General features: G+C 37.1%; 3 protein-coding genes and 1 pseudogene across 3 annotated transcripts; 2 read left to right on the top strand and 2 right to left on the bottom strand.

The window, feature by feature from the left end:
• The first annotated feature begins 2805 nt into the window (after nucleotides 1–2805).
• LOC137744742 (uncharacterized) lies at nucleotides 2806–4869 on the top strand. Its single transcript, XM_068484534.1, has 5 exons — nucleotides 2806–2917; nucleotides 3533–3641; nucleotides 3726–4145; nucleotides 4238–4293; nucleotides 4392–4869. The coding sequence occupies exons 2-5, from the start codon at nucleotides 3584–3586 to the stop codon at nucleotides 4566–4568; spliced, it is 711 nt and encodes a 236-aa protein (XP_068340635.1). The 5' UTR covers nucleotides 2806–2917; nucleotides 3533–3583; the 3' UTR covers nucleotides 4569–4869.
• Nucleotides 4870–5112: 243 nt separating this feature from the next.
• On the bottom strand, nucleotides 5113–8423 carry LOC137744482 (AP2-like ethylene-responsive transcription factor At2g41710; annotated as a pseudogene).
• Nucleotides 8424–8696: 273 nt separating this feature from the next.
• On the bottom strand, nucleotides 8697–14485 carry LOC137744741 (pentatricopeptide repeat-containing protein At2g41720). The gene is made up of 11 exons (XM_068484533.1): nucleotides 14002–14485; nucleotides 13720–13892; nucleotides 13325–13430; nucleotides 11544–12653; nucleotides 11339–11444; nucleotides 11042–11246; nucleotides 10363–10495; nucleotides 10071–10175; nucleotides 9487–9607; nucleotides 8969–9094; nucleotides 8697–8784 (listed from the first exon to the last, which is right to left on the bottom strand). The coding sequence occupies exons 1-11, from the start codon at nucleotides 14350–14352 to the stop codon at nucleotides 8717–8719; spliced, it is 2604 nt and encodes an 867-aa protein (XP_068340634.1). The 5' UTR covers nucleotides 14353–14485; the 3' UTR covers nucleotides 8697–8716.
• A 38-nt stretch (nucleotides 14486–14523) lies between these two features.
• LOC137744743 (RNA-binding protein Y14-like) lies at nucleotides 14524–17840 on the top strand. The gene is made up of 4 exons (XM_068484536.1): nucleotides 14524–14772; nucleotides 15529–15665; nucleotides 16934–17070; nucleotides 17582–17840. Exons 1-4 carry the CDS (start codon nucleotides 14589–14591, stop codon nucleotides 17625–17627), a joined length of 504 nt encoding a protein of 167 aa, XP_068340637.1. The 5' UTR covers nucleotides 14524–14588; the 3' UTR covers nucleotides 17628–17840.
• The last annotated feature ends 8649 nt before the right edge of the window (nucleotides 17841–26489 follow it).

Genomic DNA, 26489 nt, shown 5'->3' with positions numbered 1-26489 from the left:
AAGCATGGATAGAAAATACCTTGTAAAATAAAGTTGAATCGTCAAAAGCTCTCTAAGCCAAGTTTTCTGAAGTAGTGCGTTAAGAACCCTAATGGCTAAATAAGCCTTATTTATAATAGAAAAATCCTTCCTAGAAAATGTCATAAAATGAAACTAGGAAACAAAATAAGTTACGATAAACTAGAAAACATAATCCTACACTAATGTGGAGAATCTGCCCCTTCAAAGATTTCCCACATTCAAGGCCTTAGATACCTTCAAAAACAGGCACATCGTGACTCATTTTTAAGTTTGAGATGTCCTGAACATATTTGCATAAGGGCACATCGCCAAAAGCCACCATCTTGGATGACAAAAAGCCCAAATAAGCCCAAAACGTCACATTGATGACTTTGTGCACTGATCCTTTATTTCCATTGCCATAAATTAAGTGCTTGGCAAAAAAAAATCTAAAACTTTGACACAAATAAGTTGAAAAACTCACAAACGTCCTCCAACTGGAATCACTCCAAAATTCACCCGTTTGATTATTTTTTGCTCAATAAAGACTCAGAAGTCTTACATTGAAAATATAATTCAAACTATCAAAATCTTACCAAAATAATTACCAAAACATTATAATAATAGGGTAAAGTAAAAATTATAAATTCGACTCATCAATTGGCGCATGGAGGTGACGGTGCTCGGTCTACAAAAACTCTTGGGCTGATTAATGAGCTTGGTAACTTGATCTTTGGACCTTGAGGTCTTTTATGGGCTTCCTCTCAAGACTTATCTCAGAATATTACAACTATACATTATTTTAAGGGTTTTTATTTTTTATTTTTAACTTTAATCATTCAAGAAAATTGAAATTTAAAATAAACCTAGTGTTAGATTACATATTGATTATAATCCCTTGATGTACCTTTAATTCAAAATAATTAATGTGCATTTTATTTAATGTCTCCCGTTAAATATTTAAATTTATTAATATACAAATTTTAATTTATTTTTTGACCAAAAAGGAGTTTTTTAATTTATTAATTTTATTTAACATTCTTCAAACTTGAAAGGATTCAATTAATGTAGCTAAATGTTAGTACCAGAAATTTGTGTACCGAAATGTATTATATTGAACTAATGTATTTAAATGTTAGTACCGGTATGTACCGAAATATATGCACCGAAATGTAATGTATTAAATTAATGTACCTAAATGTGACAACCCGTCTCAACGGAAATCAAAGTCCTTGCCTCTAGGGAATTTTTGTAAATTCACGCTTTTAAAATTAATAAAAACGTAAAATTAGGGACGGGTTGTCACATAAATGTGTATACCGGAATGTATGCATCAAAATGTTAGTATCAAAATGTATTATATTGAATTAATGCCTAAATGTTTGTATCGAAATGTATGTATCGAAATGTGTGTACCTAAATGTATGCACATAAATTTATTGTAATGAATTTAATGTACCTAAATGAAGAAGACAAAGTACATTGAAATATATTGTATAACAAAAATTAGTTTATCTAAATGTTTACAATAAAATATAGTAGGATAAATGAAATGAAAATGAAAATTATAATAAAATAAAATTAATACATTAAAAATTAGAAAGAAAAGAGAAATAATTAAAAAAATAAAAATATAATTAATAAATGAGATTATTAATATATCAAGGGATTAAAATTAGATTTTGATCTTACTCATGATTTTAATCTAAAAATCATATTTCTTTATGCATAAAACATAGCAATTAAAGGACCTTTCTACGTACTTTAGGACGGTTTTGTTCTTTTGTTTTGTTTTTTTTTTTTTTTTTTTTCTAATGGAAGCTTCATTAATAGAAAGGAATTAATTGGTCGCAAAGGCAGCAAATATGCAATTAACCTTTTCTTGTTTTGTTTTTGGTCTTTCACTTTTTTTGTTAATGGTAGAGAGGAAACACATGAGAAAATGAGGGATGAAAAAGAGTAAAAACAAATGGATGAAAGAGTGGATGGTGGAGAGATGTAGAAGAAATATAGATAAAATGAAAACTACAAAACCAAAACTAAAATTTATTAAGTTGTTTTCACTCGTTTTTCCTTATGTCTTCCAGCCTCTCCCATCATTCTTCTTCATTCATGTGTGCCACATAAGAGTTAAGACGAACAAACTTTTTGGCAGAAGTAGGCTTTTCATAGTAGTTTGAGTGAGTGTGATACTTATATATAGGAATTAGACAACTTGAGTTTGATACCTATAACACTACTGCTACATTAATATGAGTTCAATAACTGTGATAGTCATACTTTAGATTTGTAGGCCTTTTACATCCCACTGTAGGAACGTGCTTCCTAAAGAAGCTCAATATATTAGTGTCACACTTACTTTTTTCCGACTTATTATAAAAGACCTTAATGACATGATCTAATAGTGCACACTTTGTTAATTCAAAAACTTCATTTAACAGATTTTTAACTTGTAGACCAATTGTAAACGAAGGTAAAAAACATAGAGTTCAATTCTATAGTTTATTATATCATTAAAAAGGAAAGAAGAAATTTTTTTTTAGGGCAAATGAAAAAAAATAAGGTACTAAATTGGAAGGAGAACTATTTTGGACGAAAATTAGACGTAGCGACGATGTCAAAATTTGGAAAGGACGGTAGGGATTCAAAGTGTCTATTATCCGACGGATAAACATGGTTATGTCATTTATGTAGATAGGCTTCCAAATGAGGGGTAACATTGTGAAAGCACACTAAGTTACCGTTGGAACCCCTAACATCTACACTTAGATGGCCAAACCCAAACCCCCTCAATTCCCAAATTTGAAAATCTTCCCGCACCTCTGTAATTCTCATCTGTCTCTCCCTCCGACGCTATTCTACGAAGTCACTTGAAATTCCACTCTCACTTTTTCTTTCAGTTCGTCTGTTTTCACTGGTAATTACTTCCTCGTCTTTCAATTTCCGATTCCTTGTCATTAATTTGGGTTTAATTAGGGTTCAATTAAAACTAATTTAGGGTTTCTGTAATCGTATTGGGTTCGAATTAGGGTTCATTTTATATATGAATTCAGTCGAGTCTTTCTTCATTTATCTATATTTAACTGTTAAAAACCCCCAATGTTGGGGGCGAATGCCTAATCCTGAGTTAGGGAGGATTTTAGGGATTCGGTGGTGATTTGTAGCTGAATTGGCAGTTGAATAGTATGAACAAGGTAACCCAGAATTGTATTTTTGTTTTGGGTCATGGGGGTATGGATTCCTTGTTCTTGGGTGCCTAATTCTTGAGTCTTTTGTAAAAATCTTGTAGATTAATTTCGGGTGATTTTTCATTTTCAAGCCCTAATTTTGATTTCGGGTGATTTTTCATTTTCAAGCCCTACTTTTGGCCATGTTATAATCAGTGGTCATTCTGCACGTTAAGTTGTCTGTGAGAAGGAATATGCTAAACAGGTGTTTCTGCATTGTATCTTTTCTCTTCGGTTCCGTATTCTGAATTATATCTAATGCTTACCTTCCTTTATTTTTCTCTCTTTTCGGATTGTTTCTACAGTTAGCAGAAGATTAAACTGAATTGGCTGCAAAAAAAAAAAAAAAAGCGGCAATGGCATCAACACTCGGTGCTTTGTTTCAAGATCAGAATCTGAGTGTTCACTCTAAGGGTAATTATCGAGTCTAGTTATGCTTTTAGTGTCTGAAATTCTTGCTGGGCTGTTTTAGTTTAACCCTTGTAATATGTATGGCAGGAGCTTCTCTTGTGGGGAAGGGTGATGCCTTGAAAACAAAAAAGAAAGGCGGGCTTGGTGGAAGGAAACCGCTTGGTGATTTATCGAATTCAGGGAAGCCTGCTGCTCTGACTCAGGCATCAAAAAAGCAGTCTTCCAAGGTAATCATTTGTGGTGATGCAAGCAATAACAAGGGCTTGTCTAAAGCCTCAGATAAAGTTCAGACCAGTACCAGGAACGCGTTACGTGATATTTCAAACACACGGGCTGCACCGGTGAAGAACAACACAAAGCAGAGGGTAATGCCAAAGCAGCCTGTTTGTCCTGATAATATTGCAGAGGAAGGGTTTCTGCACAATCATCAAGAGTGCATGAAAGCACAGGACATTGATGAGATTCATCAGTTTCGTCAGTTTCTGATGGCACTTGGAGTACATGGCGGTATTACATCTTTTAAAAAATAGTTGAGTTTCTTGAAATTGGTTATTTTCCTGGGCATTTCAACTTATCAGATCATTCATTTTTTTGTTCAGATTCTTCCGAGAAGCTTACATCTTCATGTGCATCTTCACTGCCAAGTAAATCTGAGGTAAGTTTTGCATTTCATTGCCAAGAAGATTACTTTTTTCTGCATTTACTCTTGTTGGGTTCGACTTTTCTTAACCCTCATGTTTTTCTTTGTTTCAGCCCCAGAGTCCCTCGAAGTATATGGATTTGGAAGAGATACCTGAGTATCGAAACCCCTGGCAGTCTGACAACCTTGACTCTCCACCTCCTTGCAAGACTCCAAATTCACCAAATGGCTATACTGATTCCCTTTTGATTTGGGAGGACTGTGACTTCAAGTTGGCGAACACACCATAATTTCCACTGGATCGATTCCCCTTCAATCTAAATGTGACATACTCACATGCGATGGAGCATCAATTCAACTTGAAATTGATGTTAGTCACAGTAGTTCTAGATGGTTTCCTTTTTGTTGATTGAAGATTCTTGGTTTGTTTGTAAGTGAGAATGTGAATGCTCTTCTTCCTTGATGCAAAACTCTGTGGTCCCCATCATGTGATGAACGCTTTGATTCTTTTGTTCAATGCACACTATATAGTAGTTACGACTGACGGGTCGCTAGCTATTGATTAACTAATTGTATCTGGTTGTTTGGTTACGAAAGTAGGAATGAAAAATTTGAATATTGTAGCTTCAATTCAATTCATACCCTCAGAGTCTTGCAAGGATCATATCGATCGTGAATGGTAAGCTTAACTCGATCAGATTACGGTGCAACGGTTTCATACCTTTTCCATTACCATCATTCATTTGAAACCAGAGTGATTCAAATATATGCATTTTTACAAATAACCATGCTTTCTGTACAAATTATTCAAATCAAGAACAAGAAACGCACCCATTCTATGAAACCAGCTTGTCAGCATACAATAAAGTTTTTCATTATAAAAAGATACACCCCATGTAGTACAAACCTCTTCGTTATCAAGGCCACATCAAATGTTTGCGCACTTTTTTCCCTGCGTTTATCGCATGTCATGCGTAGGTAAAACCTTCTGAATAGAGGTCGTCAAGAAACTGTTAGCATGCACTTCACCAACTTTTAGAGCAAAAGGAAATGCAACATCATTCTTCGGGCTGAAATAAAGTGAAAGTTGAACTTGTCTCTGTCTTTGTAATCTGCATTACCATATGGAGCAAGCAAAGTATTGGCTTATTATTTCTCATGGAATCAGAACACAAGAAAACAAAAGGAGAGAGATTCTTGAACTGAAAATACCAACTTCAGTCGTACAAGAAATTCCAGAAGGAAGAACAGGAGCAAGCGACTTCCAAAGAATGCCATCTACCAAGGGATCGATAGCATTTTAGTTGGTCAGAAGTGGTGCAGACAAGAAGGGAGCCAACGGGAACACATCTGTTTGGAGAGACATTCCACCACTCATTCCTAATACAGAACTAAGTCTCTCGTCATGACTTGTGGATTTCTCAACTGCCTTGCCATAATCCATCTTGTGGAAGGTATTTTTGTTTTCATTCTCATCATTATCTGCATTGTTTTCCTCCATTTGTGATGCTTTCTCTTGCAAGTTCTTATAGGCAGCTGACCATGAGAGGATGCTCATGGCAGAGACTCTGGTACCTTTATGCTTTTTACTTACATGAGAGATGCCCAAACGGGGCATCTGTTATGGTTCAGTAGGCTGGATTCCCCATTCTAATGTTTTAAGTTCAACTCCAATATCTCCAACACAACCATTTTTTGTTTCTTCTGACGATTCCATGCCAGTTTCAGCTTGACGAGATCTGTTGGGTCCCCACCACTTGATGTAACTCGTTAGGTCAATCTTTCTTTCAATGCAAAAAGCTCCCAAAAGTTCACTTTCTGTTGCTGGATCAATGCCTGTACCTTTAAGTCATACAAGACACATGCAAAGTGGCACTGATTCAGGTAGTAATCCAGATGAAAGGAATATAATATATTCGAAAGCCTCCATATGCGACTTTGTTTTGCAGAAGATTCAGATCAAGGAAACAGATTTTTCAGAGCCCTCTTATCCAAAATATGGCTTCAGTTCAGCATCCGTTTAGGACTTACCATAATGTATGCTATTGAAGTACTCAGATCCACCCATATGACACAATGACGGCTCCCAACGACTGTTATGTGTACAAAGAATAAAAATTCAGAACGGAATGAAGAAACACAATATAAATTACTGGCTTTGCACAAATTTGGAGACATTTTTGCCTCTCTACAAGCTGAAAATCAGCAACACAAAAAATTGATACTGTATTGATGCAATGCACCAGATGGATAGGTTCTCTACGGTTTGTTTGGTTCAAAATGGGGGCTATAAACATTAACAACCAAGAACACGATATGGAAGAAAATACAAATAACAAACATTATTTAAACCACTTGTGGATTGAGTTTTTCTTGTATCACTCGATGAGTTTGAATGATGTATAATTTTCTATGTAGAATTCTTGTGACAAACTATCAAATACAACAAGCTTTTTACTTCTGTCCACAACCCAGTTTGGGATGGTTGACGCCGAAAAAAGAGAAGAAAAAGAAACAAAGCTCAATCTCAAAACTTATAAATGAGCATCCTTTAGGAATAACATAATGTGCCAAGAAGTCCTATGAGAAACGAGTCTAATATATTGGGCATACAAGTAACATTTAAAGGTAAAGCATACCTAGAAAGCCCTCGATATTTAGAAATTCCTCTTGAGAAACCACTGCTTTTTCTGCAGGAGGAGAATTACAATTAGAAATATGCAAAGCTTTCAGATTCAAATATGTACTTTCAAATTTTCTTTTAAAAAAATGTGTACTCAAAATCTATATACACACCTCTGAAGAGATGCAAGGTATTCCTCCCTTGACACCTTCTGGCATTCTGCATCTCTTCAAGATCCCTTGTGTAATAATTGAAGGAAGAGCTAACTTGAACAAATATAATATTTTAGTTGACAACTCGAAAATATTTACTTATTGGCATGAAGAACAGAGATGCTGATTTGAAAAACTTAAGTGTGTTCTCTTACTTACGGTATACTCAACAGTAAAACAAATGCTAAACCAAATACCAAAAAGGGACGAAATTTCAAGTGAATAAAAACAATAAAATGAAATCAGCAAATCAATGGCATTAATCTCACAGGAAAATTGATGAGAGTGCCAGGACCCCAATATTTCAAGGCAGCAAGATCATAAGCTCTAGCTGCAGCCTCTTCATCGTCATAGGCCCCTGTAAATTCCTTACGCTACTCAAGGATTAATAATTAAACCGATAGCTTACACGAGAAATTGCCACTTTCTTGAGTAATCTATGACAAACTGAACCCCCAACTTACCCGAGTAAACTGGAATATGTATCGAATCATCATGCGCCAACATTTGCATGCACAATCCAAGAAATCAAATGCTTGTCAGAAATTACACATGTATACAATATTTATACACATACCAAATATATATATATATATATGGTATGTGAGACCTTGTTTTCCCTTCTTATTCTGGTTCTGATTCCAAGTACTTTTATCCCAGAGATGAGCCTCATAACGACCTGTCCACCTGTGCCTACATTTTCATACCCAAATTCCCAATCAAATCTAATCAAAATTCCTCTCTTTTTTTCTTAGCAACCAAACAGAAAGAGAAAGAGGAGCTTACTTACCGAGTGGTAAATGGAGCTGCGTTTTCCAGCAGAACACGGAGGAATTTTGCTGATGCGCTCTTTTGCCGTACATCCTCTCTCTTTCTTCGCTTTCGTCACCCCCCTGTACACCATTAGCTGATCGGTCGCCATCACCTCCTCCGACGCCTCTGCTTCCCCACCGCCACTGCCGCCGCTTTCGGTCTTGGGACCACTCCAGTTTAACCCAAACTAAAACCCTAAAGAGAGAGAAATGGAGAGAGAGATGAGTGCCTGAGTGTGAGTGAGTTGTTCGGGTTTTGTTTGTGTTCGTTTCAGTGAATCACCGTGGACGGGAAAAGCTACAGTGAGAGAAGATGAAGGGGAGGTGCAATTACGAATGTGCCCCTGTTTTGTTTTCTTGATGGCAGTCATGATGCTTCGACAAGTTATTGTTGAAAAGGTTGTAACGGCTAGGATGAGAAGCGGGGTAGTTGCGTAATTTAGGATGCTTTTCAAAGTGCATGCTGCGTAGCAGCGGCGTTAACCGCGGACGCCGCATGGTTCTTAGGAGGAGCCACCGGAGAGCCAACCAAGTCCATCGGCAAGGCCAGACTAATTGTTTGAAGTTTCCTTTTAATGTGTTTCGTTCCTCACTGGATTGACCTTTGAGTATTATGGATCCGAATTTCTTGGCCATAATACAATCTACTTGGTATGATCACTGACTGACGGTCTCAAATACGCTGTAATGACATCCAACGAGCATTCTGATTGTTAAAATTTCAAAGCGTTTGTAACGAGAAATCTATGGTACCATTAATCATGCTACATCATCACCTTGAGTCTTTGAGATTACAAATTATGCCACTTTAACTTGAATCTGTTTACATCGAAACGGTTGGAGAGACTGCAATTTGGTTCTGTCCAAACAGATACACATGAATGTGGAACAAGAATTCATTTACAGGCTGTACATCAGGCAATTACTAACATTCCAACCATTCTCATCTCGGACGAGCTCTACAAAACTTACACATCATCTCCTATATTGCATTTCGGCCTATCAAATATGTTACAGATGGTACTCGGCAACTGCATACGTACCAGCCATTGTTGATTCCAGCAGCCTGTGGTTCTCTTCCTTCGTTCTACTTATCAGCGAGGAGGTGGACTGTGTATCGCAGGGCTCGCTTGTCGAATCTTGGTAACCAGATTTTCTTTTTAAAAGTTCTGCACAAGTTCATAACCCGATTTTAGTTATCTAATCATTCAATAAGTGACGTGAAGGACTTTGCGAAGATAAAGAGCAAAAGGAAAAATGTAGACCACTTAGACTGAAAACATATTCATCATTGGCACGCTCAACAAACTGAACAGCTACCGCACAACTTTTGTTTTCTGATCACAGAATCAGAAAACTAGTACTACCAAAAACAGGTACACAAAAAAATTCTCACACAATCGAATTGCTCATGTTTTAACTAAACCCATATATATCATACCTACCTACCCAACCACATCCCAAAGGGAACACCAATTCCTCCAAATATTTCAACTGGCATAAACAAAGTATAGTCTTCAAGATAACAGAATTCGGTAAAAGGATATATTCATGTGCATACCAATTCTTTCTTTTATAAGAGTAGCATATTCGGCTCCAGCGCTTTTGTGTGCAAAAGATGATATATCAAGGTACATTTGGCTTGATGGTCGAATTCCAGCATCCACCATCCATTGCAGTACCTGCGCAAATATATTGTTTGGACTTTGAGTTTGACATAAGCATGAGATAGTGTAAGGTGAATCTTGCATTACACTGTTGAATGGCCACATATAGCACATATAGTTACAGCCTATAGAAGCAAGCAAAAATTAAATTTTGCATGCAAACACGGCACATTTGTGGTTTCAGTTTGACGAAGTTCAAATCTTTGTTCTAAGACAGTGCTCCACCCAACTCTTACACATGGATTCGCTAGGTAATTTCTTATATTTCTTATCTTCGAGACTCAATGTATAACATGCAGAACTTTTGCTAGAGCACCATAAAGTAAGAACAAGTACTGTCTCAATATGATGCCAATGTAATTGGACTTTTGGCCTTCATATCATGTGTGTGTAACCAACAAATAGCATGATGCAAACTATTACAGCATTTACCTTGACTAAAACAAGTGCATAAATGGAAGTTTGATGTGTAGATTACCTCAAAATATTTTCTCCAATTTCCGACAGACAAGAGATTCTTCAACAAAATTGAATAAGTATCAAAATTGATATCACCACTGGATGCCACTATCTTGTAGAATAACTGTACGGTTGACCGTGATAAAAGAAAAAAAACCTATTCATAATCAGAGTTTGCAGAATAGTGCATATTTAACTTCCAATAACTTCAGTTTAAAAGAAAAAGGATAGATGAAAGCAAATCGGTGCTTGCATAAATGTAGTGTGCTTTGTAACATTTATCTATCAAATACTAGAGAAATTCTAGGTACCTTCATCATAGTTTCAATCTTTCCACTTCTTCCAAGAATACGCAGAAGTTGATTCACAAGTCCGATTGAAACTCTAGGTAGTGAGGGCTCAATCAACTGAATCAATTCCATTGTTGTTCTCCAATCTTGCAATCTTCATTCAAAGTTCAAATTTTCAGTTTCTTAACTAACACAAAAATTTGTCCAAAAAAAAAAAAAAAAGGTAAAAGAAACCTAATACGAAAAAAGAATTTATGACAAAAGCATAGAAACTATAATGCCTCATTGAAGCAAATTTAATAATTGGGAACAGAGATGAAGTTAAAATATGGCAAGGATAGAACATGGACAGATATGATGCTCAGGCAAGTTACTCATCAAAATAGTAATACAAAACATGGACACAAGATACTTTTCCTAATTTACATAAATAAGCAATTTTTCCAGGATGTATCATAGAGATGAATGTATTTGTATTTGTAATGTAAATTCAACTTAGATGGGAAATTTTCGTAACGAACAATTCCATTTTATGTAAGCTAATGTTGTATAACTTTTATCAGTCCAGTGAACGAATAAGACAAGTCTTCAAATTGAGAACAGATAAATCTATTAATAAGACTAAAAAATAGAGAAGGACAAGGAAATGTGCAGACGACTACTCATAGAGAAAGTAAAGGAAGAAGAAGAAGCGACTCACAAGCTACAGGCCGATACCATTTCAAAGAAAATGGCATCACTGAAAGGAATTTCTTTTTCTCGCATGATTTCAGCCAGAATAAGAACCCTGGATGGGTTGCCTCCTTTGTTAAAAGCTCTCATTAAAGCTGAGCATGCAATGACATCTAGTTGGATGCCATTAGTTTCCATTTCTTGGAATAGAACACAAGCCTTTTCCCAATTCTCTGTTATACAAAGACCACTGAAAGATTTAGTTCCATGGGTGCTTCATCCTACTAGTGTCCAAGAATGCCAGAGGTTTAACATACAATCTTACCAGTTGCACTATACGCATGCAGCATTGTAGTATATGTAACTACATCAGGAGCACAACCAGCCATTTTCATCAAGTTGAATATAGATTCTGCTTCCGTAAGTTGTCCCTGAGTTATTGTAATGAATAAAAAGAAAAGAATTAATGATGTTGCTCTCAAGTAACCAACAATATAATAAGGGGTAACTTTGGCTAAACAAAAACTTGCCATCTTGCTGTAGGCAGAGATCACAGATGAGTAGACCTCTTTGGAAACAGGAATTTTCAAATCCACCATTTCATCAAAAAATGTTAGTGCCTCACTGTGTTTTGAAATCTTACAACAGCCACTTATCAACACAGTGTACGTAACAGAATCCGGTTTAACTTTCTTCTTTTTCATAGATTGATACAAGTTTGTAGCTTTCTCATGTTCTCCCAAATTCATATAGCTTCCAATAGCTGAATTATATGCAATTGTGTTCAATTCAATGCCTCGCAGCTTCGCTGCTGAAAGCACAGCATCAATTTTCACCTTCTGACCGCATTGTCCACAAGCTGCCAAAAGTGTGCATATTGAGACAATGTTTGGATGAATTCCATCTCGCTCCATCTCACGCAAGACTTCTACCGCTTCAGCTAATAAACCATTAGATCCATAGGCATTAATCAGCGCGTTATAGCTCACAAGATTTGGCTTCAAGTTGTTTCTCTTCATCATGTCAAAAACTTCCCTGGCCTTTTGAGGTTGTTGGGATCTTCCGTATGAATTGAGTAGAGATGTATACGACACAACATCTGGCCGGAAACTACTTTTCTTTATCTCATTAAAAACTGACAACGCCTCTTCGCTCATCCCATGTGAAGCATATGCACCCAATAGTGCATTGTATGAAACAATATTAGGTTTTAGGCCTTCTGCAAGTATTGTACTGAATACAGCGGTACAATTTTCTATCTGCCCGGACATAGAATACAGATGAATGATGCTGGTGAATGTCACAATGTCAGGACGGCATTCAGCTCTCTTATCTCTCATAGAGCTGAAAATATCAATGGCTTTCCCATATTGTCCAAGCTTTACAAGGCAATATATAACAATATTAAGGGTGGTTGTGTCTGGACGGATATTAGTTCCCTTCATAAGTTCAAAATAAGATAAAGCCTTTGAATACTGAGCCCCAGTTTTGTATGCAGATAAAACAATATTGTGAGTCACAAGATCAGGCCCAACTCCATTATCTGTCATTTTCTTGCATACCTTCAAAGCTTCCCTCCAATTTCCACTAGATCCGCAAGCATTGATCAAGTTGTTATATGTTGATCTACTAGGAGGGATCTGCCCATAAGATAAGTTCATGAAAATCAATGACGATATGATATCAACTAACAAAGATCAAATATACTGTACATTGGATGAAGGGAAGGTTATTGATTCTGATTCAGGAATGATATATTGTTTCATAACCTTAATCTGTAGATTAACATTACAAATAAATTTGGAATGCAACAAGAACTATGTCATCTAACTAGCCCAACAAGATGCGATGGTTTGACCTATAAAGTTAAGGTGTTCAAGAAGAACCTTGGTTTTTAATTTGTATGGAAAAGAGCTATTAAGCTGCAGGGTGTAACAGGTAAAGAAAATTCACTCCAGAAAAAAATTGAACATGCGAAGACGTAACTCAATCAACACTCAAAGTCCGTCTGAATTTAAAGCACTAAAAGACATATGTGACTCAAAACAACATGAAGGCTTTAAATGGACAGCAAAATGAAAGTCCAAAGACTCAAGAGTCATAGACAAATCAGTACAATGCTTTCTCTCCCTCTTCCTCCCTACCCCCTCCCTTGCCCTGCCAAGAAAAGGAACATAGGCTATGACTATGATATGTGATATTGCACACTTTTCTCCCCATGCATCATTTGAGAAGTCAAAGACAAGATAAAAGTTGCTGACATCAAATCAGACACGCTAAGATTAGAAAGAAGAATACAGAAAATACACACAGCTGCACGCAACATGTCATCCATAAGATTCATGGCCCAACGCCATTGACCTGCTCGACCATGTGCATTGATAAGAGCATTGTAGGACTCAGCATCAGGCTTGCACCTACCAAAAATTCATTATTGCAAACTTTCTAGTTATTGTGAATAAAGACAACAAATTTGATAAAACTAAGAAGTTGAATGTCTTTGTTGATCATATGGAGCCAATGTCGCCATTGCTCACTTAGATGTAATTCACTAATTCACAATGGGTTTCGACTTTTGAACATTATACTCGGTTTTTATCTGAACTGCTATCCTTTCTCCTCTGTCTTAACTGTGCTAGTCTTCACCTAAACTCTAACCAAATGGGAGAGGCCGAAAGTAAAAAGTACAGAAACAAAAAGAAGTACCTCCACTCTTGCATTTCGAAAAACAAGCCGCGAGCTTTATCGACAAGATTATGCCGAGCGTGCAATCTGATCATCATATTATACATGTCAGTGCGAGCACAATAGTTCTTCTGGTTCTTCATCCACCCGAACACTCGCACACAGTGCTCCACGGAACCCCTCTCTGTCATTTCCTAAACAAACAAAGCAAGCAACCCAAATTTCACATACAAATGCAAACCCCAAACTCTAAACCCTAAATCAACAACATAAACAGCTCCGAAACGGAATTGAAATTTTTACCTTGATGAGAACAGGGAAGTTCTTACGAGCAAAGCGCCCGACCCATCGATTGAGCAAGCCCTCGATGTCCTCCCAGTGGCGGAGCTTGTAGAGGCGGTCGACGACGTCGGAGACGGCCCAGTCCTTCTGGAAACGCTCAGTTTCGACTCGTAAACGGTGGCGTTTGGGGATGTGTTGTTTGGTGAGGCCGGTGATTCGGGTGGAGAGGTGGTGAGTGCCGTGGTCGTAGTCCACGGAGACCTGCTTCTTCTCTTGGAAGGCGGATGAGTCGCCGTTGTTGGGTTTTCCGCAGACAATTTGGTTCTTGGGGCGGGTCGGGTTGAAAAACGGTGGCCGAGATACGGTGCCCATTAGCTTCACGGGGAGCGAAAGGGCGAGGTAGAATGTGTGGATAAAAGGATGGAACTTTATTAATTAAAATTTTGAGGCGCGTTCGTGTAGTTTTCAAAACTTGAGGGGTTAGTAAGTAAAAATTGAATAAGTTGCCACATTTACACTCGAGCAAAGCATTCAGCTCTGAGAGTGACGAGTGAGAGTGAGAGGAGAGGAGAGAGGAGAGAGAGAGAGAGAGAGAGAGAGAGACAGTCATGGAAGGCCACTGCGAGGACGATCCAATGGAGGAGGAAGTGGTTGAGGCGATGCCTAGGAGAATCAAAGGCAGAGGAGGTTTAAGGGCCCCGTCCAAAACCCTAGACCTCGACCACCCAAACAACCCTCCTTCTTTCCCCCGTTGCAATGCCTCCCAATCTCCGAGTTACGCTCCTCAACGTTGTCAGTTCCTCTCTCTCTGGCGTTTATTTATTTCATTTTGTGTAATGCATTTTCTTTGTGTGCGAATGCTTGATGATCTGTTTGGCTGCTCAGAAAGTGATCAATGACGGTAATTAAGTAATGCATATTCTAGTAACAACATTGAATAAACTAGGGCATATGTTTATGCTGCATTTTCTTTTGAAAGAGTTAGTGTGTGCGCGCGCTCGTAAGTGGGTTTGACTAGCAAGTGGTGGATTGCCCCATGGCATAGGGTCTTCCTCTTTAACCCACTGCGTCCCAGGTTAAGACCCTATCCCCTCCCCTCGTCTAGCTTAGAGTAGTAATATCGTTTGTAATCAAGTGGATGTTAATAATTGTTGAAAGCCACTTGTTTATTAAGAAAAAAGTTAGTTTCATTCACTGCAAAAACCATATAATAACATATCGTTAGTTAAGTTCCAAGGAGATCAGAACTATCACTGTGTCCTATGCAACTATGGTTGAAGGTTGTTATGCAACTCTACAAAGAGGAAAAAGAGTGCTTCATATGATTCAAAAAGGCAGGGTGCACAAAAAAGAATGCTTAAGGACCCAATCAGGACCTCTATGTTCTCCGAATATTAATTGTGTTTGTCTCTACCTTCTTGATGGTGATTAACAAGAAGAGAGGTAGTGTATTTTTTTGGCATTCAGCAGATTTGTTTGTCCTTTTCTTTCACTTGGTAAATAGGTTGGATTTATTTCTTGGTGACGTTGGGGTTATTATGTGTGCAGCTATTGAAGGATGGATCATATTGATCACTGGAATACATGAAGAGGTACAGGAAGATGATCTTTTTAATGTATTTGGCGACTATGGAGCAATCAAGGATTTGCATCTGAATCTTGACCGTCGCACTGGATTTGTTAAGGTAAGCTGTTTATTTACTTTTCTTGCATACAAAACCTAAATGATGCTTCTGTTCGAGCATAACGAGCTGTATTGTATATGATTGAAGCCTTAAGAGGTGCGTTTGTTTACTTTATATTTTCGTTGCCCTTCAGATGGTATTCAAATTAACTTCGTTTCTGACTCATTAGTGTCTTTTAAGATTCATTAAATATGAACCAGAGTTTATACAATTAGACAGCCTTTGGAGAAGTTGCCCACTTATTATTGCATATAAAGAATGATAAAAGGGTTTATTCTTGTTATAATAGTTGTTTAGGTAATTTAGAGAGCTGCTTTTGAGGATTTTTGAGGTACTTAGTAGATTGTGTCAGGGAGTAATACAATAAAATAAGTATATAGACAGAAATTAGTTGAAAATGATTTGTTTTCCTTATCCCAGCATGGATAGAATGGTCAAACAGTTCACCACCTGTGTGTGCAGTTCTTTTCCCTTTCTTAGATTTGACACCTAATGAAACGGGTTGGTGTATGCCTGTATACTGTTCTTATTGGCTGTATAAAAATGATCGAGATTGTGGTAAGGTCTCTTAGATTTAACAATCTGCTCTTTGATTCTTCAGTTATATCATATATGTTTATTTATGTATTGTTCGAAATATAGCTAATATAAGCTCTTATTGCGATCTGAAACTGGTTTATGTTGGGAGATAGAGTGATTCTCTTTGCCCTTTTCACCTTGTGCCTGCTGGAACATGGACAGGGAATTGAACAGGGAAAGTTGATGTATGTGCCTATCAAAAAGTTAATTGTTTTTGTTGATCCTGTTGGATGTATTGGTCATCTAAATCTGTAAACAACATCTGCCTTGAGTCAGTTACGTAAGTTACCAACATTATGTTTTCAAATATGTGATCTGCAATTGTATATTTAATTGCTTCCTGTGAATCTTTTGTGTAATTGTCGATTTGGATTAGGGATTAATTTTTTTCTCGTATCCAAATGTTGAATTATTTGGATGAATTGTATACATCGTTTGTGCATGATGCTGCTCACTGATTCATGTCAAATATGTGGGGAAGGGTCAGATTTGGGCTTACTCTTTTGCTGTTCGTTGTTATCGTTTGTATATCGTTTTTGTTTTTTATACATGCATTGTTGAGGTGGACTCTATATCCCCAACGGCACTTCTTTTTGGTGATTAACATACATGCCTCTTGAAAAATAAATAAAAAAGGCAAGGAAATGTATGATACTTGTATTTTGCTTACTGATGCTAAAAGGTTTCAGGGTTATGTGCTGATTGAATATGAGAAGTTTGAGGAAGCTAAGGCAGCAATATCGGGAATGAATGGTGCCAAACTTTTTGGTCAAACCATATCTGGTGATTGGGCCTTCAGTACTGGTTCCTTTGGAGGCAATTTAAGGTATGTTTTCCGTTGAGTATTTTGTGCTATGTCATTCACGGCCTTGGTTTTTCTTTTCGATTGTTTGTTTATAATTAGATTAATTTGTCATGTTTGCTAAATAAAACTAAAATTGTAGATCAATATGACATGATTCTTTAGTTTCGAGTTTTAATTCCTGATCTCTGCCACATCTAGTTTCTTACCTCATCTCTGTGAACAGAAGAACTTCTATCTTGTCACTTGTAATGGAAGCTCGTGCCGTTCTTAGCAATTATTAGTCAGATGACCGACCGATTCTTGGGCTAATGACCTTTCTCTTCCTAATATTGGGAAGAGAACCCAAATTTGAATCCACCTTCTGCGCTGATTAAAAAAATTGTTGGTCAGAGAAGAATGATTTATATACATACTTAATCTTTCAGAATATTTTAGTTTCCTGCACTAGCTAATCTCCAAGCATGCAATTGTTAGGCTTATGGGCTTTAGCTATCCATACATTAACTGATTGCTCCTCTCGTCTTCTTTGTAGGTCACCGGAATTAAACCGTTCTCGAAGTCCAAGGAGGAGATACTGATATGTTCTAATGACATTGGTAACTAATTGGCAAGTGTCCATCACTAATTCTGCGGTATTGTAAGTTGTCTCGAAAGATTAGGCTAGAACGGAAGTTGCAACATATGAACGTATGGAACTATTGAGATGGCATGTAACTAAACATCCCTAGTTGTACTTGGTTTCTTTGAGGGCCAGTTCTAACTGGGTATTAAGTTGATCCAAATATAATGCTGCTGTAAGGGTAAAAATGTTGTTTCCTTTGCAATTAGGTTTAGCAGATGTGGAAGTGAATGGTAAGCTAGAGTTTATTTCTACCAGTAGGATGAACTTGAGGTTCAAGAAACCACCGACTGTTCATGTTTTCCGTTCATGGTATGCGAACAAATAAATTGCAACCACGGTAGCGACCCAAGAGCAACCGCCCCTACCTTCTTTGTTGCCCCCACTGCCGCCCTCATCTCTACGGGTGGGTTCAGTACAATACTGTGCCCTTACCAATTGTCATAAAATCGGTATGGTGCGGTTAGCAATTGGATTGGCAAAAAATCCACCTACTCATTACCATCATTGTATGCCACTACTGCCGTCATGACTACAACCAAACAATGATCAAATTATTGCCAATAGCCTGCAGTGTGTACCTTAATGCATTGTTTTATGAAGTACTCATGTGTTGGATCGGATGAGATTGGACTTTGTTATATAAGGTAGGTTATGATTGGAATGAAGTGGATATGATGTGACTCTTGTCATGTGTGTGGTGTAGACAACTAATTTGGACTGGTTATGAATTAATTCACTTTTCGTAAAAATAATGATAATAATAATAAATCCAAATTCCCCAAGGCCACAACCATCAAATATATATGGGTGTTTTTAAGGTGCTGACGTTAAAAACGCATCTTGCGTGTGGATCGTAAACATACGGTGGTGATTTGTTGAGCTCGGGTAGAACTGGGTTGTTGTGACCCAGTGTAATTAAGCATTTAATTTTTTTTATTCGGTTGGTATGTATTTGTCGGAGAGAAAGTTGAAGGCAGGGAGTTGAAGGATATGTTCGCATGTTGGAGAGGGAAAGAAAGAGAGGCAGAGACATGGAGCTTGGGTGAGGATCGATTCTAGTTGGGCTAAAGCTACGTTACGATTGATTCCAGTTGAAGAGGATAATCTTATACCTTTAATTTTTTTTTTCGTTCACTAGGGGTGTTTTTGTTGGCGAGAGAGGGGGAGAGTAATCTTATACCTTTAATTTTTTTTTTTCGTTCAGTGTGGGTGCTTTTGTCGGTGAGATAAGGGAAGATTAGGGTTGCCTTCGGCGGGAGAGAGAGGTGGAGAGAGGGAGTTGGTGAGGTTGGGAGGGTTTGATTTCAGGTCGATTGATTGGGACCTGGTAAATCATATATCTTTATTTTTTATTTTTGTTCATTGGTGTGTTTTTGGACTGGACTTGGTTTAAATCGTGAATTTGAAATTTAGATTTTGTTTTTGTCATGAAATTTAGATATATAGGGTGTAAAACTTGTGTTGGGTTGTGATACATTATGTTGTAGTTGTGAAGTTTTGTAGTAGATAGACATTGAAGTATGCTTGGATGGGGGATGAAATAATATTTTTCTGTGGGCATGGTTGTTTTAGAAAGTTTCAGGGTCACACCAGTGTTGGAAATTGTGCTACACAAACTATGACATATGATGAATGTATCTGAATATTTGTGGCAGCTTATTAACATTTATGACAATAACACTTGAGTGACTTACAGAAGCTTGACATTACGATATTCTTAAAAAAGTGTGCAAAATGTACATAACAATGAGTCGTAAATATATAACAAGGCAAATTTGACCTTAAGGATCCTTGGGTGGCTTGTGAGCCGTTTTACTCGTGCTCCTTGTAATCACCACCATCTCCTACGATGTCCTCCACGGGTGAGGGCAAAATGCAGTCCCAAACATATCCCTTGCGGTTACCATGGAGATAGGAACGAAATTTCTCAAACCTATAAAAGAAAGCAAAGTCACACTCTTTCTGGAGCTGCTTTGTCGCCCATAAAGTGATTGACGTACAATATACATCTTCCTCCTCCTTTAGAACTAGTTTATCATGCTTACGCGTTGGGCTAAGTATTTGGCGTTTGTACTTGGCCGATTTGTACAACTCCTCGTACAACTTTGTTGTAACATAACCAAGGCGGACTCCTATTCGTCGTACTTTTGATGCCACACAGTGATGGACCATGATTAATTTCCGAATTTGATATTTACTTGTGCCATTTGATCAGTCGGATCAATGGAATAAACATTACACCCCGAATCACAAATGACATATGTGGTTGCCATGGTTGTGGATGAAGTGAGTGTTGGGACATGTATTGTCCTTCGCTTGTATTTATAGGAGATAAATTAAGATGTCATTAAATTATCTACACCAACAAAAATCTAGATGGACAAGATGAATATATGATGGTCTATTGTAGGTATATTCAGTTCAAATACAGTTTACAACCAGTTGATTCCAAATTCAGTCCAAATCCTTAACCTTTTTCTATAACTACATTAAGGATGTGTTGTGGTTGATAGGAATTATTTAGTTCGTATAGTCACATTTAATGGGGTGTGACATTTGACGGTTTTGGTTATGTGTGGGTTTATGAGCAGTTATGAATATTTGTGTCCACTCTGCTGCAGTTTTGTCAGTTAGGTCCTTCCAGAAGCACAAAATAAATTTTCATAATGACCATTGACACAAAATCTGACAAGTACATGGAAACATATCACCACTCCCACATGCAATGTTAAACACATAGTTTGAACATTTGAGAACTAAAAAACATGTTATCCAACCCCCACACCCAATGTTAAAGACATTGTACATGTGCTTGTGCTCCAAAAAACATGTACTTGTCCCACTCAAGGTTTTGAAAAACGCTAGGCGCTAGTCGGGCGGCAAGCTAGCGCCTAGCGCCTAGGCGGATTTAAGTAATTTTATTATATGTCATATAAATTAATTCAATTTCCTACATAATATGTGAATAAACATTGAATAATATGTTTTTTTTTTTAGACCTTTTGTATTATTTTCTAAGCCTATAAATGTTTTTGGGCCTTTTTCATTAATAAAATGTAAGGTTGTGCCTTGTATTCCTTGTTTCACCTTTGAATAGAATTGTCCAATCCATTATAGATGGGCGCAATGGACCCTAACCAAAAACCCAAAGCCATCTAATCCATTTGTTATCCTATATTTCCTACAGTCTCCTTATTCCCAATCAGTGCATTCATCGACTCACATTTTTCACAATAAAACCCTAAACTGCTCACTGCAAAAATCATTGCCGTCGTCAGCCATATTACCACATCTGCAATTGCAGATCCATACTCTCTCTTTCGTCTTGTAAACCATCGTCACACTAAGAGGGAGATGGCAAGACTCGGGGAGAGAAGACGGCAAGGCGCAGAGCATCCATATTGGCCAACGTCCGCCTGCTTCTTGGTAGACCAGTCGTATTTTCTTAGGCCGCTCAGAACGTCCAGCTTCCTTCTAGCTTGCCCAAGCATCCGCCTTACGCCGCTTAATAACTTTCCCTATTTAGTAAACAATTTTGGGTTAATTAGGGTAGAGCACCGCCGTCTAGCGCCTAGGTGCCGCCCAGAGTGTTTTTTAGAACACTGTTCTCACTACCACATCCACTCTTAAAGACATTCTAGAAAGGATTGAGAACCAAAAAGAATGTACAAATCTCACATACAGAAACTTAATTCGGTGAATCATTACCAAATGCAAGGATCTCGTGTACGGTTACATTATGAATGGGTTGATTATTGGGCAGCACAAATTGGGCATAAAGCTTAAAAGAATTGATCCCTTCATGCACAACAAGTTCTTCCTCAATTCCACTTCCTCCTTAGCGTAGGTGCAACCCTTGGATTTCTCCAATGGTTGAGTTTGTTCAAGTATTTCATATGGTGGAGGGAGGTAAGAATCCCCGTTGCTTCTGTTTTTAATTCTTGGTTTGCCCTTTGAACATTTCTCAACTCACGACGAATAAGTTCGATTCCCCAACCAACTGAACATGTTTTCTCTTGCAAAAGAAAAGAGAGTGGTTTGAGCGATGTATTCTTGAAAACAGACGGTTGTAATGACGCCTACCACCACTGCATCTTGAGTGTGGCTGCTTGTTGCAGGCTTTGGTTTTATTTATTTTTTCAGGGGGTGTATTCATGGTGATTGGTTTACGAGATTTGGAATTGGGTGTTGGACAAACATATGTGGGATTGGGAGTATCAAATAGGTTAGATACATATAACAAATAAAATATAAACAAGCATGATGATTTACGTTTTATCTTCCCACAACATAACATTAAGCGGATGCAAAATTGATGAGTGTGAAGCCCATAATATATTATTTCTCACACTTGGGCAAACATTCCTCAAAATTTCAAGGTTCACAAATAAAAGTTTCAAAAATAAAAACATAAATAATGATCACGATTTTTATTTTATTTTAATATTCGAGAAGACATACTTATGTGAATATTAAAAAAATAGGTCGCACAAATATTAAAATGAAGCCCAATAAGATAATCCAAACTCAAATTCATGTTTTAATTCTAAAACAAAGTCGATTAAAATAATCACTTAGTTTAGTTATCTCAATAACATGAATTTTTCAACAATAATTTTAATCCAATTTAGGACTCAGAGAAAATTAAGGCAAGAGATTGGCACCTTTACTTATTTCGTTTTTTATTTTGCAAAATACACTATGGATATAGTCGAATTGTGGAGGATCGAACCAACTTTACAACGAACCCTAAGCTTAGGGATGACAATTTAACCCATCAAATTTGATCCCCGCAAGTAACCAATCCGAATGGTTCGGATTTAGGCATAAAAAAATATGGGTAACCGTCAGGTAAATTTTTCGGTTTCGGGTTTGGTTATGGTTATTAGGGTATCCGCCCCAAACCCATACTCGAAACCGAACCATTTCATCTATGAATAAAAAAATATAAATATTTATTATATGAAAAGGGGTTGTTAATAATCATGCAGTATTAAATATGAAATTAATTATTTACTTTTATATCATTAATAATAGGAATTATATGCTTATAATTTTCAAGAGTGTAAATGTTTTCTTAGTAATATAAAATTTTAATAGTACTTATTAGATGCATTGTATCAATTGTATTAATAATAGCAATTTATTTAATATCTTTTTGTTTTTTTTTAATATTCTTCATTTAGTTAATAATATAAATAATTATATAAATATCATAATGGGGAAAACTGTTCCCCGATCAAAAATCCGTCACCTCACGGGTTTGGTTATGGGGAAAACCTGTTCAGGGATTCTACAGGTTCAGGTTCGGGGAAAATAAACGAGTTCGGGTATGGGGATGGCACATCCGAACCCAATCTGCCCCGTTGCCATCCCTACCTAAGCTTGTTGTGTGGCTTTGATACATGTAAGACATATTTTGGAATCACAACAACAAGACATTAGGATCACGAATATAATAAATCGAATCAATATAAAATAGAGAAGTAATTATGTGACATCCCACATCGTCCAGGGGAGTGGATCATGTAAGCCTTATATGTATATTCCCATCTCTACCTAGCACGAGGCCTTTTGGGAGTTCACTGGCTTCGGGTTCTGTAGGAACTCCAAAGTTAAGCGAGTATGGGGCGAGAGCAATCCCAGGATGGGTGACCCATTGGGAAGTTGCTCGTGAGTTCCCAGAAACAAAACCGTGAGGGCGTGGTCGGGGCCCAAAACGGACAATATTGTGCTACGATGGAGTCGAGCTTGGGATGTGGTGGGGGCCTGGGCAGGGATGTGACAATTTGGTATTAGAGCCAATCCCTGGCTGGAAGTGTGCCGACGAGGATGTCAGGCCCTTAAGAGGGGTGGATTGTGACATCCCACATCGCCCAGGGGAGTGGATCATGTAAGCCTTATATGTATATTCCCATCTCTACCTAGCACGAGGCCTTTTGGGAGCTCACTGGCTTCGGTTTCCGTAGGAACTCCGAAGTTAAGCGAGTACTGGGCGAGAGCAATCCCAGGATGGGTGACCCATTGGGAAGTTGCTCGTGAGTTCCCAGAAACAAAACCCTGAGGGCGTGGTCGGGGCCCAAAGCGGACAATAATGTGCTACGGTGGAGTCGAGCCAGGGATGTGACAAATTATGTTGAATTTATCTGTAGAACATGAAGGACATGTCACTTCTGGATGACAAAAGAATCGTCTTATGCATAAGAATGTCTTCTAATCTTTCCAAACTATATGTTCTTGCTATGAATAGGGTTTAGCACATACTAGAATGATTATTGTGAGAGCAGGGACAATCCTTGTATAGTTGCTGGGATATCTCTCAATTAAGCCTATTATTAAATAAGAAATCCCATTATCACGATTATATATTTTATATCCTACCACACTAAGTCTTTAATAAATAGGGATTACGTAATAGGTTAATTAGAGGTTAAGGATCTATTATTCTAACCACATTGGGCCATAAAATCACTTCGACAATCAAGTCACCTAAATAATACGTTACTCAAGAATCAAGTGATTGATTGACAAGTCATTGATACTCACAAATATGTTTACACTCTATAGACTCTCTGTCACCTTATGTTTTTAGCACAATGTTTTATTATATGAGTATGGAAAATGATGTTAAAATATGAGATGGTAGAGAGCCCATAGAGAGTCTCACTTTGACAGTCTCCTTAGCATTTCTCAATGAAAAAACTAGTTCTGAAAAATTTATTCGTCACTTCATGTATTTGTAAAGGTTGAAAGGTACTTATTTTAAAAACTGGACGAAAAAACCTACAATTATTTAACCACATACAAAATATTCACCAATTTCACGTGAAATGACAGAGGAGATCCCTCACGCATATAACAATTATAAAATTTAAATGTATGTCACTTGTATCACGTGTACTTATAAAGAAGGCATACATCAGCTACATGAAACAAAATATAACCAAAACAGTTTACGACATACATATTAATTTTCCTGTTAATTCACGTTATGTTGGTAATAAAGTTAGTTTAGCAACAAAAGAAAAGTTGTAGTTTAGCAACAAAAGAGACGTTCAACAATTACACGTGTGATGGCAAAGAAAAATAAAATAAAATATGATAATTAATCACAATCGACTATGACAGTTGATAATAAAGTTTATCTTTATGTCACTTCACGTGGTTAAATCTTTCAAAGAAAGGTTGTTCAAAAAAAAGAAAAAGAAAAAATTCCCTTTTAGAGCATGATTTCAAATCTTAGGCAGTGCAGACTACCATTAAAAAGTGTCGGCTGACAAACTTGGGCTGGCTTGCGACTACATGCTCGAAAACTAAACTTGAAAGTTCGAATCCCATTATGTCGATCGAAGAAGAAAATCTTATCCATCAGACAATCCAACACATAGGTTAGAAATTTGAGTTTTATGAAAGTGATTCTACTTCTTGAGTTTTATATATTAAACTCATGAATATAATTATTAAATAACAAGGCATTACTGGCATGTATGAGTATGGCAAGAAATGGAAATACGAAAGCATACGAATGAGAAAAATTGGGTATGGGATAAACATCTCCCACTGTGTTAGAACCTTGAATTTTCAGGTACCCCATACCAAAATTTAATGCAGGACCCACTTATTTATTCACCAAAAGAAACCTGCTAAATGACCAACTTTTTAAAAGAGAAAGAAAATAACCAAAAGTTGATTAGAAACTTCCACTATGCGTTCTGAATTCGAAACTTAGATCTTCTCTTTTTTAAATTATTGTAATAGTTTCAAACTTTTTCTCTTTCTCTTAATAATAGTAAATAAAAAAAAATTTAAAAAATACCAATATTAGATTAGAAATTTCAATCCCAATTCCTATGTATAAAAATCCATTTATCCCATGAGCAATCAAACATGTGGATAATTCCTCCCTCTTACTTTTCTTCATCTTTTTTTCAACGAGTATACATCTTGCAAAATGCAATCTCTAGTTCTCGACGGACTATTACTTACTAAACATCCTCATGCTAATATCTCGTGGGGCACTTCTCCTAGTTCAGTTTATGTATATCTGCAAGGAAGTCTTTCCGTATAAGAAAATGATTTTCGCATCCATTCTCTCTTTACACACTCTTAAATTTTCTAATCTTAAACTATAAAAAAGGTGCGAAGATCATTTCCCGTTCTATCTAATGCCAACGACCAAAAACATAGCGTGACATGTTGACACACCCCGACCCAGAATGTCCACTAGGACTCCGAATCGAGTTGTGCTGGCCGACACCTGGAAGGTGACAAAGCCATAAAGTTTAGTGATGTGGAAAATGTGAATAAATTTAAATCTAAAACTGCCTAAATATAAGAGTGCGCTGGTGAGCGGGAATAAACCCATTTCATACGTGATGATAGAGCATAACTAAAGTACAGTAAGGTAGGATAAGGATTATACCCTCAAGGGTGGCCACCTATACTAAGACTTGCCAAGAATCCTCGTCGATACAAAAGTTCAGCAACTAAAACCAGGAGGGGCAAAAAATAAGGGTGAGTGGGCCTGAAAATAAAGTTTTATAAAAACCTTTCCAAAAACATTGTAACCCCTCGCCGTAAAACAAGTATAGTTTCCAAAATATACTTACTATGTATAGTATAAAAATATTTACCATAGCCTGCAAAATCTCAAGAATTCATTACGGCACAATATCTCGAAACTAAGGATAGGATACCCAAAATCACAAAATCTTAATAGTAGTATAAGTAAAATCAGGTGCTCAAACAATCTATGCTAGCACACAAGTCAGAGTCGCCTAATGCAACTTGTACAACTGAACTGATACTCATCAATTTA

Source organism: Pyrus communis, chromosome 9 (assembly GCF_963583255.1).
Source record: "Pyrus communis chromosome 9, drPyrComm1.1, whole genome shotgun sequence".
NCBI lineage: Eukaryota > Viridiplantae > Streptophyta > Magnoliopsida > Rosales > Rosaceae > Pyrus > Pyrus communis.
The sequence above is the reverse complement of the archived record's forward strand: the minus strand, read 5'-3'. Positions and strand labels throughout refer to the sequence as shown.

What these genes read in the sequence shown, in the direction of transcription:
- LOC137744743 (XM_068484536.1), top strand. Translation starts at nt 14,589, where the DNA reads ATGGAAGGCCACTGCGAGGACGATCCAATGGAGGAGGAAGTGGTTGAG. An exon ending in GAGTTACGCTCCTCAACGTT is followed by an intron (nt 14,773 to 15,528) that starts GTCAGTTCCTCT and finishes TTATGTGTGCAG; the next exon opens with CTATTGAAGGATGGATCATA. An exon ending in GTCGCACTGGATTTGTTAAG is followed by an intron (nt 15,666 to 16,933) that starts GTAAGCTGTTTA and finishes AAAAGGTTTCAG; the next exon opens with GGTTATGTGCTGATTGAATA.
- LOC137744742 (XM_068484534.1), top strand. Translation starts at nt 3,584, where the DNA reads ATGGCATCAACACTCGGTGCTTTGTTTCAAGATCAGAATCTGAGTGTT. An exon ending in GGCACTTGGAGTACATGGCG is followed by an intron (nt 4,146 to 4,237) that starts GTATTACATCTT and finishes TTTTTTGTTCAG; the next exon opens with ATTCTTCCGAGAAGCTTACA. An exon ending in CACTGCCAAGTAAATCTGAG is followed by an intron (nt 4,294 to 4,391) that starts GTAAGTTTTGCA and finishes TCTTTGTTTCAG; the next exon opens with CCCCAGAGTCCCTCGAAGTA.
- LOC137744741 (XM_068484533.1), bottom strand. Translation starts at nt 14,352, where the DNA reads ATGGGCACCGTATCTCGGCCACCGTTTTTCAACCCGACCCGCCCCAAG. An exon ending in GCATGCGTATAGTGCAACTG is followed by an intron (nt 11,247 to 11,338) that starts GTAAGATTGTAT and finishes TTTGTATAACAG; the next exon opens with AGAATTGGGAAAAGGCTTGT. An exon ending in ATTGGAGAAAATATTTTGAG is followed by an intron (nt 9,608 to 10,070) that starts GTAATCTACACA and finishes ATATTTGCGCAG; the next exon opens with GTACTGCAATGGATGGTGGA.